Source organism: Xiphophorus couchianus, chromosome 5 (genome assembly GCF_001444195.1).
Source record: "Xiphophorus couchianus chromosome 5, X_couchianus-1.0, whole genome shotgun sequence".
In the NCBI taxonomy this organism is placed as follows: Eukaryota; Metazoa; Chordata; class Actinopteri; order Cyprinodontiformes; family Poeciliidae; genus Xiphophorus; species Xiphophorus couchianus.
This window is the reverse complement of record NC_040232.1, coordinates 25,431,775-25,443,285: the sequence shown is the minus strand read 5'-3', so window position 1 is coordinate 25,443,285 and position 11,511 is coordinate 25,431,775. Positions and strand designations below refer to the sequence as shown.

The window sequence follows — 11,511 nt, the reverse complement described above, 5'->3', positions numbered from 1 at the left end:
AGTGTTTTTCCTCTCAGTCATTAAAAAGCAACAATCTTTAGCTATTTAATGTACATCTGAAAACATTTCTATTTTAGCTCCATCCCCAAATCTACAGAACTACAGTAGAGATGTAGTAGAGATGTAAATGTAGCAGAGTAGCTTCCTTAAGAGTGGATGATGATGGACACTGATCAATTTCTTCCCTGAAATTAATTTCTGTATTGTGCTTTTTTATACATATATATATATATATATATATATATATAGGAAAAAAATGCATATTTAATAAATTGACCCCTTTATTCAAGCAGCACATTTCATACACAAGGAGACACGACATCTGATTGGTATAAAACATGAATCAGTTGATCAGTGGATCAATACAAACACATTTATCAGAGGAGATGTCGGAGATGATAAGAATTTATAAGCAATTCCAAAAAATATTTCAGAATTCCATTAAATCCTTAAAAAACAACAACACAAAAGCTAACATCTTTATGAGAATAATATCGGCAAATGTTGATTATGAGGCGTGCTGTGTCAAAAAGGCTCGAATTCTCTGTAGGAGCTCCTTCTTAACGCTGTCTGGCACCAAGGCTGCAATAAAGACACACTGATGAGTCGCTTTCCTGCAACATTCACTCTTTTTCACTGGTAAATATGATCACAAACTCTTTTATGAAGCCTTACAACATCATTGCACATACACATACATCTGTTTTCTTTCTGATATGCTTCTGTTCTGAACGGTGCATATGCATTGGGATCAAAGGTGTGGAATGCGCTGGATCTTTTCTTCAAAAACGTTTCTTTTATATATATATATATATATATATATTTAGCAATTGCCTTATTTTTTAATCATCTTATTTATGATGACAAATTATGTAGTCACTGTTTTCTGAGACTGTAGTGTCGATTTGTTATTTGAGTTACCTCTTCCTTTAGGGGTGACCTCTACAACAAGGTCCTCCACCGTCACGTGCTCCAGACCTTTTTGTTTGATGACGTCTGCATGAGGAATATACTACAGTTAGACTGATGTATCAGAAGAGATTAAACTTAAGGATCAAGTTTAAAGCTAACTTTATTGACAAATCAAAACAAACAAACAAACAAAACAAAACCCCAAAATGTTAACCTCCAAAGGAGGTCACAAAGATATCAACCACTACTTTATAGTGCAAGTGGTTTTATTGAGAGTATTAAGACTGTCAAGTGTTCAATAACTAATGTCTTGTCTTATATTAATTGTCTTAATATAAAGTGGTACTAAAACCTGTGAAAACCTCTTGGTTGATTTGATTTTATTGGTCCCTGCAGAGGGCGCTGTGGCTTACGTCCACAACTTGCTCTCAAAGCACCACAGACATACGCTGGTGTGTAGTACAGAGAGATATTGTGATAGTTCTTACCAGAAACCGTCACTGCACTACAACTTAAAGGCTTTTATCCTCAAACCAAACCCTAACCCATGTTAACTCTCCATTTTGTTAAATATTCTGTTGAACTGAACAGAGTAAGTAACCATCTGTACTTCAGAAGGGTTTCATTCTGAAAACCCTTCTGAATGAATGTTATTTTTGCTCTGAGAGCAAAATAACATTTATAGAAGTAACGGCGCCCCCTGGAGTCAAGATTTGACTCCTGCAGAATTCAGTGCAACATTTGTTGAGTCTGTTCAACTGAGAGGGTTGGAGATGCAGAGTTCTCCGATCCTCTCCTCAACCTATTCACCTTCATCCTCATCATCTCTGACCTTGTTTGACTCTCTTCTTACTGTCTGCCATTAAGCTGCATGACATTTTATTTCCATCTCTGCCCTCTTCACTCTCAGCCATATTCTACATAAACCCAAACAAAAACATTAAAAATAAAGTCAACATTTTTTCTATCTCTGCTTTAACTTCACTTACAGGTTCTATCTTTATCTGACAAAATGATTGTGGTAAGCTTTAACTAATGTGGGTTTGTCTGTGAATTGTTCTCATTTATTCCAACAGGTCTACAAAAAAAAAACTTTTAGGCTTTACATAACCCCTTTAAAGTGAATGCTGCATGTGCAGACTTTAGCTCAAATTTAGGACTTTAGTCCAACGGTTTCCTTTTCCCTTTCTGCCTGTTTCAAGTCTGAGAACTGGAAATATTCCAAATTTTGGAATAGTTCAAGTTTCAGAAAAGTATAAAAATGCAGTGTTAGCTGTTTCAAAAAAAATACCCAAGCCTGCATGAGCCCTTATGCTAGCAGGAGGAGAAAACTCTGATTTTAATTTTTAAGTTTACCAGTGACATTTGGCGGACTTATTGTGTCAAAAAGATTTTCTGTTGACACAACAGAAATCGTGTCAACAGAATGCATAAACTCTGATGATGACGACTTTAATAAAAGTGACAGTGAACGTAAACATCAAATATGTTTGCACTCTTAAAAACAGTCACATTGCACAAAAAAAAAAAAAAAAAAACATTTTGAAAAGCAACACAAGAACTATAAAATCCAGTTTCAAGACTCCGACTTTGTTCGCTTTTAGGATTTTAGTGTGGACAGTTTTTTCTACATTATTCATAGAATAAAAAAACAAAACTAAAGGAAAGAAAACACCACCTTCTCTGAATACCTTGACGTTTTCTGACTCATGTAAATTCTGTCGACCTTTTCGCATCTCTAAGCCAAGAAAAGAAAAATTGAGAAACATAAAAGTACCTCTTCTTAGTAAATCTAACCTTGTTTCCCTCATGTACCAGCCGCCATATTTTTTCTGGAAAAGTGCTTTTACCTTTGCATTGAGCCTTCATTTGGTCCTTCCATCCACACTCTGTGAGCTTGGCTCTCAGCAGCTCCTTCAATCTGTCACCCAGATAAACAGAGGAGAGCAGGTGAATTTTATGCAGAAAAATGCCTTCAAGTTGACATTTTTAGTTGAAACATATTCAATAATACCCCTACCTTCTGAGTTCTACGTTGTATTAAATCCTACCCACCTATCTCTTTCTCCCGTCTCCGTTAGCTTCTGGTTTATTGACGCCTTCAGTCTGGCTTCTTTATTCATCGTGTTTGTTCTGGGAGGAGAAACAAAGGCAAGTTAACTCAAAGACTCCAAAAGGAAAGCAACAAACAATACACACCACCAGCTGAAGCAACGGCAACATTACTATCAAGACAACACACCGGGTTCAACTTAAACCCGAGCTTTACTCACGGTGAGATTCCACTTCTTCTCGCGAGATTCGGCAGCCTGTCCGCATCAAAAAGTGAAAATACGACGACCATTAACGGCGCTACAAAAAAAAAAAAAAAGAAAGAAAGCAGAAGCAACGTAGCCCTAAAAATCCCACCCACCGAGACTCACTAAGTAAAGTGGCTATCTCGTTAACTAGTCAGCTCCAAAACATTTAAGCTCTCACAAAGGATCCCCTAGGACGGTGGAGCGCGGTCACAGCAGCTGAAACTCCGCAAACTTCCGGTGCAAGGCGGAAGCACGTCATGTGTATCTTGGGACTGGACTTAACCCTTTAATGCATGAATGACTATTACCTCTCAGTTTAGTCCGAAGTTAGTTGGAGAGTGTGTCTTTACCCAGTGTGTGTCAATGAATATTACTACAAAAAAAAAAAAAAAACAATAAACATGGCAATAAAGAAAAGTAAATAAAAGCTATAACTGAAGACGATAGAGTAAAATAAGCAGTGAATCCATTTCTCTCAGTAAATATATTTCTATTTTTGTTGACATGACATTATATATAGTGGCAATGCGAAAAATCAAGGCAGATTAATCCATACATTTCAAAAGTTTAATTATTTCCTTGGCACACTTAACAAAATAAAACAGTTTTCTTTACACAAACCAATGTTTCAAAGCCTTTATTTCTGTTTATGGTTTTCCGCTTACAGCTAAAACAATACTTTTAAGATTTGACTATATTAGACTGATGAAAATAAACATTATAAATACAGAAATATGGGCTTAATAAACAGCGTGCTACATCTGCGTAAAGGTCATTTAGACTTCCTAATGCATATTATAATTTAGTGGATGGAACTATTCTGATTTCCTAAGGAAATTAATTTGGCGTTATCATTAGCTGTAAGTCATTATCACACAGATAAACACTTCAAATGTGTGTGTGCATAATGAACCAATATTCAAGTTTTGCTCATGTAATCTAGTTAAGTTGTTCGTGAAGCTGTACTTAGGCAATGTGCTGGTTTCAGGTCTTTTTAAAACAATCTGTACATTTTGTACACTATTTGTTGATGACAGATATTGACAGGTGTTTTTTTTTTTCCTCTAGTAGGAAAACAATAAGATACGGTATTTCAACAATTTAAATCTCATCCCAACCCTTTTGTATTGGAGACAGACTTACTGGAGTATATTTTTGCTTTTTATTCCAGTTGGGATCCTAATAAAAAGCACGAACCTTCACACTAAATGTCAATTTTAAACCGTTTGGTGGCGGCCCATTAGTAGTTTAGAAAATGTTCCTCCAAAAACAGTGCAAACATATGAATCAATGCTTTTATTAAAAAAAAAAAAAAAAAAGAAAGAAAAAAAAAATCTCGTACACCAGATTTACAACCTGTCGAATCTGAACAGGGCTTTTTGTCAACTCAGAGCAAAACTTTTGTTTATGCTCAACCACCAAATTTTTGAACATGAAGTCATAAAGTGAAAGAATAACAGAAACAGAAATGATTTCTTTGTGGGGGGAAAAAAATGTGCAAAACAAACCAACAAAAGAAAAGCTAAATGCTATGTCTCTTTATGAAACCCCATAGGGAAACAAATTAACTACGCAAACCTTTTCCAACCAATGAACACCAGTTTCACCATGTTAGTTCTTAGAACTGCCCACCGTCGCTCACTCGTTTAGGTTAAAAACTGTCACGTTTTCACTCAATCACCTCATAAATAATAAAGCAGAACATCCCGCCATTTGCAAAGCTTTTGTAACATTGCGAATAAAAATTTGCCTTCTTCGACTTGCTTCAATGGAGGTTTTAAAACTCTTAGCTTCATCATCATGCATATATATATTAGATTCTTCACCCGGTTTGGTTTTCATGATTACAGAAATAATAGTCTAGGCAATGACCAGGAATTCTTTCTTGCGGAAACACATTAAATCTGCACTTAAATCCTCTTCGTGGGTGAAGCAATTGATTCTATCGCCTTGGTGATCCATATTTTATAAAAAAGTATGTTCATCAGTCATATCCGAAGCAATATTTCCTCCAACAACAACACACACACAAATAGAAACAAAGGTTTAGATCTCTGGATAATTACCTTCGACAAAATGTCTAGGAATGAATGGTAAACCAGCAGCCATGAGGTTGCCATAGGAACCCATAGCCTTCATTCATAGTTTGACTTGATAATTGCATCGATCTTCATCCACACCAAGTTTAAAAGCTCCAGTTTTCATTCAAATGCAGATTTCCAGTGTAGTGATGGCTTCAGATTAGAGTGACGAAAATAAAGCCATGATCATCAGGGAAAAAAAAATAAATGTACAGACTCCGAAAGACATGAACATAAAAAACAACACAATAATTAGCAAAGCAAAGAATGCCACTGATTAACAGTGATGCAAGGTATAAATTACACTCCTTTTTTTCCCTGTGAGGCCATAAAGATTTTATGAGATTATTTTTTTTTTTTTAAGTTGCAGAGAAGTTTCGTTTACAAAATGCTTCTGGGAGAGAACAAACAAATTAAGTACTACCAACCAGATTAAGTCACAATCTAATTATTTTTTTAATTTTAATTCACACTTCTCCAGTGTGTAATCTGCTCTGGAGACCGATGGGTTTTTACAGTGCAGCCGCGTACCAAACTGAAATGGCTGCTGGTAGAGGAGGAGGACAGTTTGTAAACAGATAAAGTAGTGACTGATGATAATCCACGTGGAAGGAACTTTAAAGACTGTTTTAATGATAGATTTGAAGTCTGTGCCCGAACCCAGGCGCCCCCGTCGGCTCGAAACGGAGCATTTCCAAAACGTTACGAGAGCTTGACTGCGATCTTTTGCTCCTTCTTCAGCATCCTCTGAGCCTCTTTCTCCATTTTCTTCTTCTGCTGCTCCATGAAGCGCTTCTCCCTCTCAGCCATCTTTTGTTGCCTGGTGGAAAGAGACAGAAGTAAAATGAGAACAGTCTGGTCAGACGGTATTAACTACATAAATGTGTAAATATATAGAACATGTAGGATAACAAACTTGTGCTCCATTTCTTTTTGTTTTTTTCCCCCCCAAACATCTGTGTAACTGAAACAACTCAAATTGTCACAGCAGACGTAAATGGCAGGAAGTCTAGCAGAACTTTTACCTGAGCACTTCCTCTGCCTCCCAGGCAGCGTCGGACTCATCCTCCCAGGCGTTTGTGTCCTCCTGCCAGTTTTCCATTTCGCCCAGTTCACCCTGAGGAGACACACAGAGTCAAAGTAAGTTTGCAGCTTTCCTCTTTTTTTTAAGGAGCCAAAACTTATTATTTTGACCACTGGAGAACTTTGGTTTAAACTCTTAGCAATTGGTTAAAATACTTTAAGTTTCTTAGGATGTCTGCACCATCACTGAGGAGAGTTTGCAGTTTTTCTTCTGCCTCTCATTAAGTCACTTATGTTTTCTCCATTACATGGACATTGAGAATGCAAATATAATATTGGATTATACATTAATTTTATTGATTAAATCACATTTTTTGTTTTCAAAGATTTGAGTTTTTGGGGGGAAAAAAATGTTTTTTTTGGTTTTTTTTATTTCACCAATGCACTCCATGGTTCAGAGTGATGTCATCACTCACAAAGCCGCCATCTTGTTTGACAACCCTGGTTTCTATTTACTTATTTGGTCTTTAGAATTCAGGTCAAATCCACGAGGAAACATAAGGGTCATGCTAAGATTTTTTTCATTTATTTATTTTTATGAGAATAAAGATATAATGTTACAGGAATACAATCAAAATAGTAAAAGAATAAAGTCTTAATATTATCAGAATAAAGTTGTAATAGTAGGAGAATGAAGTAGTTATATTATGAGAACTCAAAAACAAAATTACGTTTTTTTCCCTCATTAAAATGAATGTTTTCTTGTCATATTAAGATGCTCTAGTATTTATTCTGCTAATGTTCTGACTATATTCTCATAGTTAAAAAGTAATTCTTGCATCCAGGGTTTAATACGCCGTCGTACAACTCATAGAAGGGATGACTGAAATAAAAGCCACTTTTTGAAAATAATTTGTCATTTGTAATTTCTTTTTTAGAAAAGAGATTTTTTAAAAATAAAATCAGAAATGGGATCGGGGGGGGGGGGGGAAGTGACATTTTTATTTTTAAGCCACATCGCCCAGGCCGAACACAGGACTTTAATTTTATTTTTACTGCTTTGCAACATGTTTTTAGTCGAAACAAAAACCTGAACAAGTGAAAACGAAAGAATCTACAGAATGTCTTGAAGGAAGCCGAGGCGTTTCTCACAGAGGGCGGACTGAAGCTCATCATGTCCTGGGAGGCTGCCAGCCTGCTGGAGAATCCTGCTGACCCATCGGGAACCAGGTAGTTCAACGGCTCGCGCTTTTTCAGCACAATCTGGACCAGAAATAAAAGGGCGAAGCAGTCAGACATATGATCAGTCTTAAAGCTGTCTGTATTTTTCTTCAGTGTCACTAAATGTCAGCCACGTCTATTTTTCAACTCTTCGTTTGAATCAAAAAAAAAAAGAAAAACAAAGTCCGTCTGCTCTGAACCCGCTCTGTACCTTCTGCGTCTTCCTGATGGTGGGAGCCATGTCTTTAAAATAATCCGGCTCTTCGTCTGCATCGTTGGGCGGAGGGGACACGTTTCCATTTCCACCTTCGATCTTAATACTCGTAGGAGCTTCTTCATCCCAGGAGCTCCACTCTTCGATTTCTGGCTGTTCAGACCACAAAGGGAGACATTTTTTTTTGAGTTCATTACATTTTTTTTATTTTATTTTTTTTACCCAAATTCTGAATTCCAGCCTTATACTTTTAGGGAACGTGAGTGACGCAGCTACTCACCTGTTTTGCTAAAGAGGAGGAAAAATCGACTGTCGTTGGGAGAGTTATCTGATCACCGCTGAGCTTGCGGCCCCTTCCGCTCCTGTGTCACAATCAAATTATTCAAATCAATTTCATGGAACCACAAAGGAGACAAGACTAACCATAATCAGTTTTCCGGTAATGCACAAAGAAGATTCCACCAAACGGAACTTGTTTCACTTCTTTTTTTTTTTACAATTAGTCAGTAGGAGATCCATTGACTCGCAGAAGTATCTATACTTGTTCACATTTTGTCACATCACAGCCACAAACTTTCATTATCCGAGTCTTTATCTGTAAGCTCAACACTCATAATTGCAAAATGCAAGAAGGAATATAGACCTGCAATCTTCACAATGTTAAGTCCAGCTAAAGAAGACTTGCTTAGACCTGCAAATGTTAGAAGAACTTCTAAGACGACGACGACAACTTAAGTTTTATTTGTTTTTTATTGTTTTTAGTAAATGTCTGCTTCAGGAAATTTGTCGTCATTTTTAAAGAATCCCCAATTTATTTCTGTTTTCAGATTTTAAAGTTAAGAAAAACAAAACGTTTGCACAAAAGACGGCGGCCACATTTCCTTCCATCGGACGTAGAATTTTAAGGAAACTGTGAAAATGCAAATTGTTTACAACTTAATGACAAAAAGAAAAATAGATCTTAAAAAAAATCAACAGTATCTTCTGTATAATTCTGTCATGAAATACCACTTTAATACATGAAAATAACTGCTTAGATCCTCTTTTTTTTATTAAATGTATATTTAAAACATTTGTTTATTCTTTATCACTTTAATACAGACTTATTTTAGAGCTGTTGGAATTTGCAAAGAGCCACTTATGGCAGACGCCTGTCCTAGAATTATTCTTTGCTGAGCAGTAACTCAGAAACGGTCGCTCTGAGAGTCTGGTAACGCGTCGTTGAAATGTCCCACATTAATATTTGTGAACGTTGATTACTCTGAAGTGATAGGCCTGTATTCCATTAAACTACTGTGCAAAACTTGTGGAAGGGAACCCAAAGCGTTTCACCCAAGCCAAACAGTTCAAAGTTAACAGCAAATACTGAGGGAATGTATGTAAACTTCTGATTTTGAAGACATTAATAGATCTTTGACATTTTCTTTCTCCTGTTAGCAAATAAAAATTATTTTGCTGATTCTAACAGACCCGAAACAAGAAATGTTCGGTCCGATTTAGCTTCAGATAGTGAGGGGGGGGGAAAAAAAGGCAAATGTGTCTTTTTATTCGGTGTATGTAAGCTCCTGGTTTTAACTTTTCACCCAAACAGTGCGTGAAAAGATAGAGGAACCTTGTGAGAATGCAGTAGAAGCAGAGATATGAATACAATTAAGAAACAGGGGCAAGACAAGAAAATGAAAATTGACAGCGATTGAGTTATATGACAAAGAATTGGAACCAATATGAATTATTTTTATTATTATTATTTGTAAGAAGAAAAATGTTGTATGGTCCCTAGAACAACAATAACAGGTAAAAATCCTTTTCAAATCACAGTATGAAGGACTAATGGTGCTTACCTGCATATCAACCTTTTAAAAAAGGACAGCAAACTGGCTAAACACGTGCAAATCTTGAACAGACGGAACTGAGTGATGGCCATGATGAATCTGAGCTGGAGGGGGGGGGAAAGAAAAGAAAGCAATATTGAATAATGATGAAATAGAACAGTTCAAAAACGTTGAAACAAACAAGACGGGCAGAAATGAGAGCCAAACAACAACTTCCTCAGGAGACATGACGAGAGAATCTGTGACACTAGGATGCAGTTCCTCTGCGTTCATGTTTCTGAGTATGAGGCTAACGAGGAGTTAAACACGTCTTCTTAATGCAAATGCCGTTTATCCTCGTCTGCGCGTCTTTCTATGCAAATACATACTCACCTAGAAGGACGTATGCAAGGTGAATGATTTCTTCTTGTGAGTCAGAAGACACAAGTTCATTTATTTCCTAACCGTTGCTTGCTAGCTCAGCCCACTGAGAAACATTGTATTTTTGAAACCTTTAAAAGTTGTTCTCAAACGAGACATTGGCACTGAGGAGTAATAATGTTGTCACAACATAGATGTATACGTGGCAGCTTCCCATACCACTCATTTATCGCGAAAAAACTCCTAAATTCGTGGCGTCGCTTGTCTCCTTCCCATGGCTGCCATATTGAAAGTGGGAGGAGCTGAATCCATGTTGCGTTTAGGCGCTATTGGGAAAACGAGAACGAGACGGATACGTCTACAATGTATTTCAGTGATTCTTGAGAAATGGGACAAAATGGGTTTAAATTTTCCCAATTTTTTAAAATTATTTCTCAAGTTTGCGTATACAAACATGATAAATAATGTTTTGGAAATGTAAAGATGCTAAGGTGCAGGCTCCCAGTTGCAACATTTGTTTGAAAATTACATTTTTAATGGAACTGACCTAGAACTTTGTCATCACGACCTGGCAAAAATAAATATAAAATTAATTTTTAATGACCCTTTTAGTGATATTTTCACTCAGTTTTACAGACAAATGCTTCTCAAGAAACAATAGAAATATTATTTAAAACTAAAAACAACATAAAGTCCATCTGAAGGAGTTGACAGTGCACGACTGAGTTGACACAGAACTGAAGGTGGTGACAAACTAGTGAGTCAAAAGAAATACTTGATACATGTGAAGTAATGCCATTTATGCAAAGTACATTAAAATGAATTAACTGCACATTTAAGTGCCCTGCGACAGACTGGCGACCTGTCCAGGGTGTACCCCGCCTCTCGCCCGGAACGTAGCTGGAGATGGGCACCAGCAACCCTCCCGACCCCATTAGGGACAAGGGTGAACAGAAAATGGATGGATGGATGGATGCACATTTAAGTGAGATTTGCCAACACTATCACTGAGAGAGTCACACTGTCAGTTGAAAACTCTGACGGAGTTGACAAAATGCCAAACTACCTCAATTTATATGACGCTATTCTGAAGGAGGCCATATTGTAGCTCATCAGGTCCATGCAGTCTTTACAGTATACTAAAATTAAGCATTTATTTTACAAAATATATCCTAAAAAGATTGTTTTGTTCCTCAAATGCTTTTTAAAGAATTGACTTACAAATACACAAATGAGTCAGGTCCAGCCAAGTGGTTCCACTTTAACTTTCAGGAATAATGAAATATATATCGTCTTTTTTATTGGTTAGTTGTAATATTGTATATCTGGTGATATAATTCCTACTACCAAGAACATGTTGGTTGATACTAATTTCAGTTTTTAACAGTTTTAAAAAAAAATTATTATTATTAAATACTAAAATGGCTTGCCATAATTGATGGCAACGTTAGATGTTTCGAAAGGGAGCGCCCGAAAAAAGACAAATATCACCAGTTACTCTTAAAAAAAACAGAATATTATCCTAACACATTTTTAACCATAGTTATTAATGCGGCGAAAACACTTAG

General features: G+C 36.5%; 2 protein-coding genes across 4 annotated transcripts; both read right to left on the bottom strand.

Annotated features, from left to right (window-relative positions):
• Positions 1-263: 263 nt before the first annotated feature.
• eny2 (ENY2 transcription and export complex 2 subunit) lies at positions 264-3,469 on the bottom strand. 3 transcript variants are annotated; one of them, XM_028018505.1, is made up of 6 exons: positions 3,326-3,468; positions 3,186-3,225; positions 2,968-3,045; positions 2,763-2,833; positions 922-996; positions 264-582 (listed from the first exon to the last, which is right to left on the bottom strand). In XM_028018505.1, the coding sequence occupies exons 3-6, from the start codon at positions 3,033-3,035 to the stop codon at positions 509-511; spliced, it is 288 nt and encodes a 95-aa protein (XP_027874306.1). In that variant the 5' UTR covers positions 3,036-3,045; positions 3,186-3,225; positions 3,326-3,468; the 3' UTR covers positions 264-508. The 3 variants fall into 3 exon arrangements, with proteins under 3 accessions (XP_027874306.1, XP_027874307.1, XP_027874305.1); XM_028018506.1 differs by having other exon boundaries at positions 3,336-3,467; XM_028018504.1 differs by having other exon boundaries at positions 3,186-3,469.
• An 806-nt stretch (positions 3,470-4,275) lies between these two features.
• On the bottom strand, positions 4,276-10,250 carry ebag9 (estrogen receptor binding site associated antigen 9). The gene is made up of 7 exons (XM_028018503.1): positions 9,956-10,250; positions 9,593-9,687; positions 8,032-8,113; positions 7,749-7,904; positions 7,469-7,579; positions 6,319-6,410; positions 4,276-6,113 (listed from the first exon to the last, which is right to left on the bottom strand). The coding sequence occupies exons 2-7, from the start codon at positions 9,673-9,675 to the stop codon at positions 5,996-5,998; spliced, it is 642 nt and encodes a 213-aa protein (XP_027874304.1). The 5' UTR covers positions 9,676-9,687; positions 9,956-10,250; the 3' UTR covers positions 4,276-5,995.
• Positions 10,251-11,511: the final 1,261 nt, after the last annotated feature.

Excerpts from the sequence above, each read along its gene's own strand:
- ebag9 (XM_028018503.1), bottom strand. The coding sequence starts at position 9,675 with ATGGCCATCACTCAGTTCCGTCTGTTCAAGATTTGCACGTGTTTAGCC. Across the intron at positions 6,411-7,468 it reads TGAGCTTCAGTCCGCCCTCT|GGTGAACTGGGCGAAATGGA; the intron begins GTGAGAAACGCC and ends GTGTCTCCTCAG. Across the intron at positions 6,114-6,318 it reads GAGGCAGAGGAAGTGCTCAG|GCAACAAAAGATGGCTGAGA; the intron begins GTAAAAGTTCTG and ends TCTTTCCACCAG.
- eny2 (XM_028018504.1), bottom strand. The coding sequence starts at position 3,256 with ATGGTCGTCGTATTTTCACTTTTTGATGCGGACAGGCTGCCGAATCTC. Across the intron at positions 3,046-3,185 it reads AGAAGAAGTGGAATCTCACC|AACAAACACGATGAATAAAG; the intron begins GTGAGTAAAGCT and ends TTCTCCTCCCAG. Across the intron at positions 583-921 it reads GGTCACCCCTAAAGGAAGAG|CCTTGGTGCCAGACAGCGTT; the intron begins GTAACTCAAATA and ends TCTTTATTGCAG.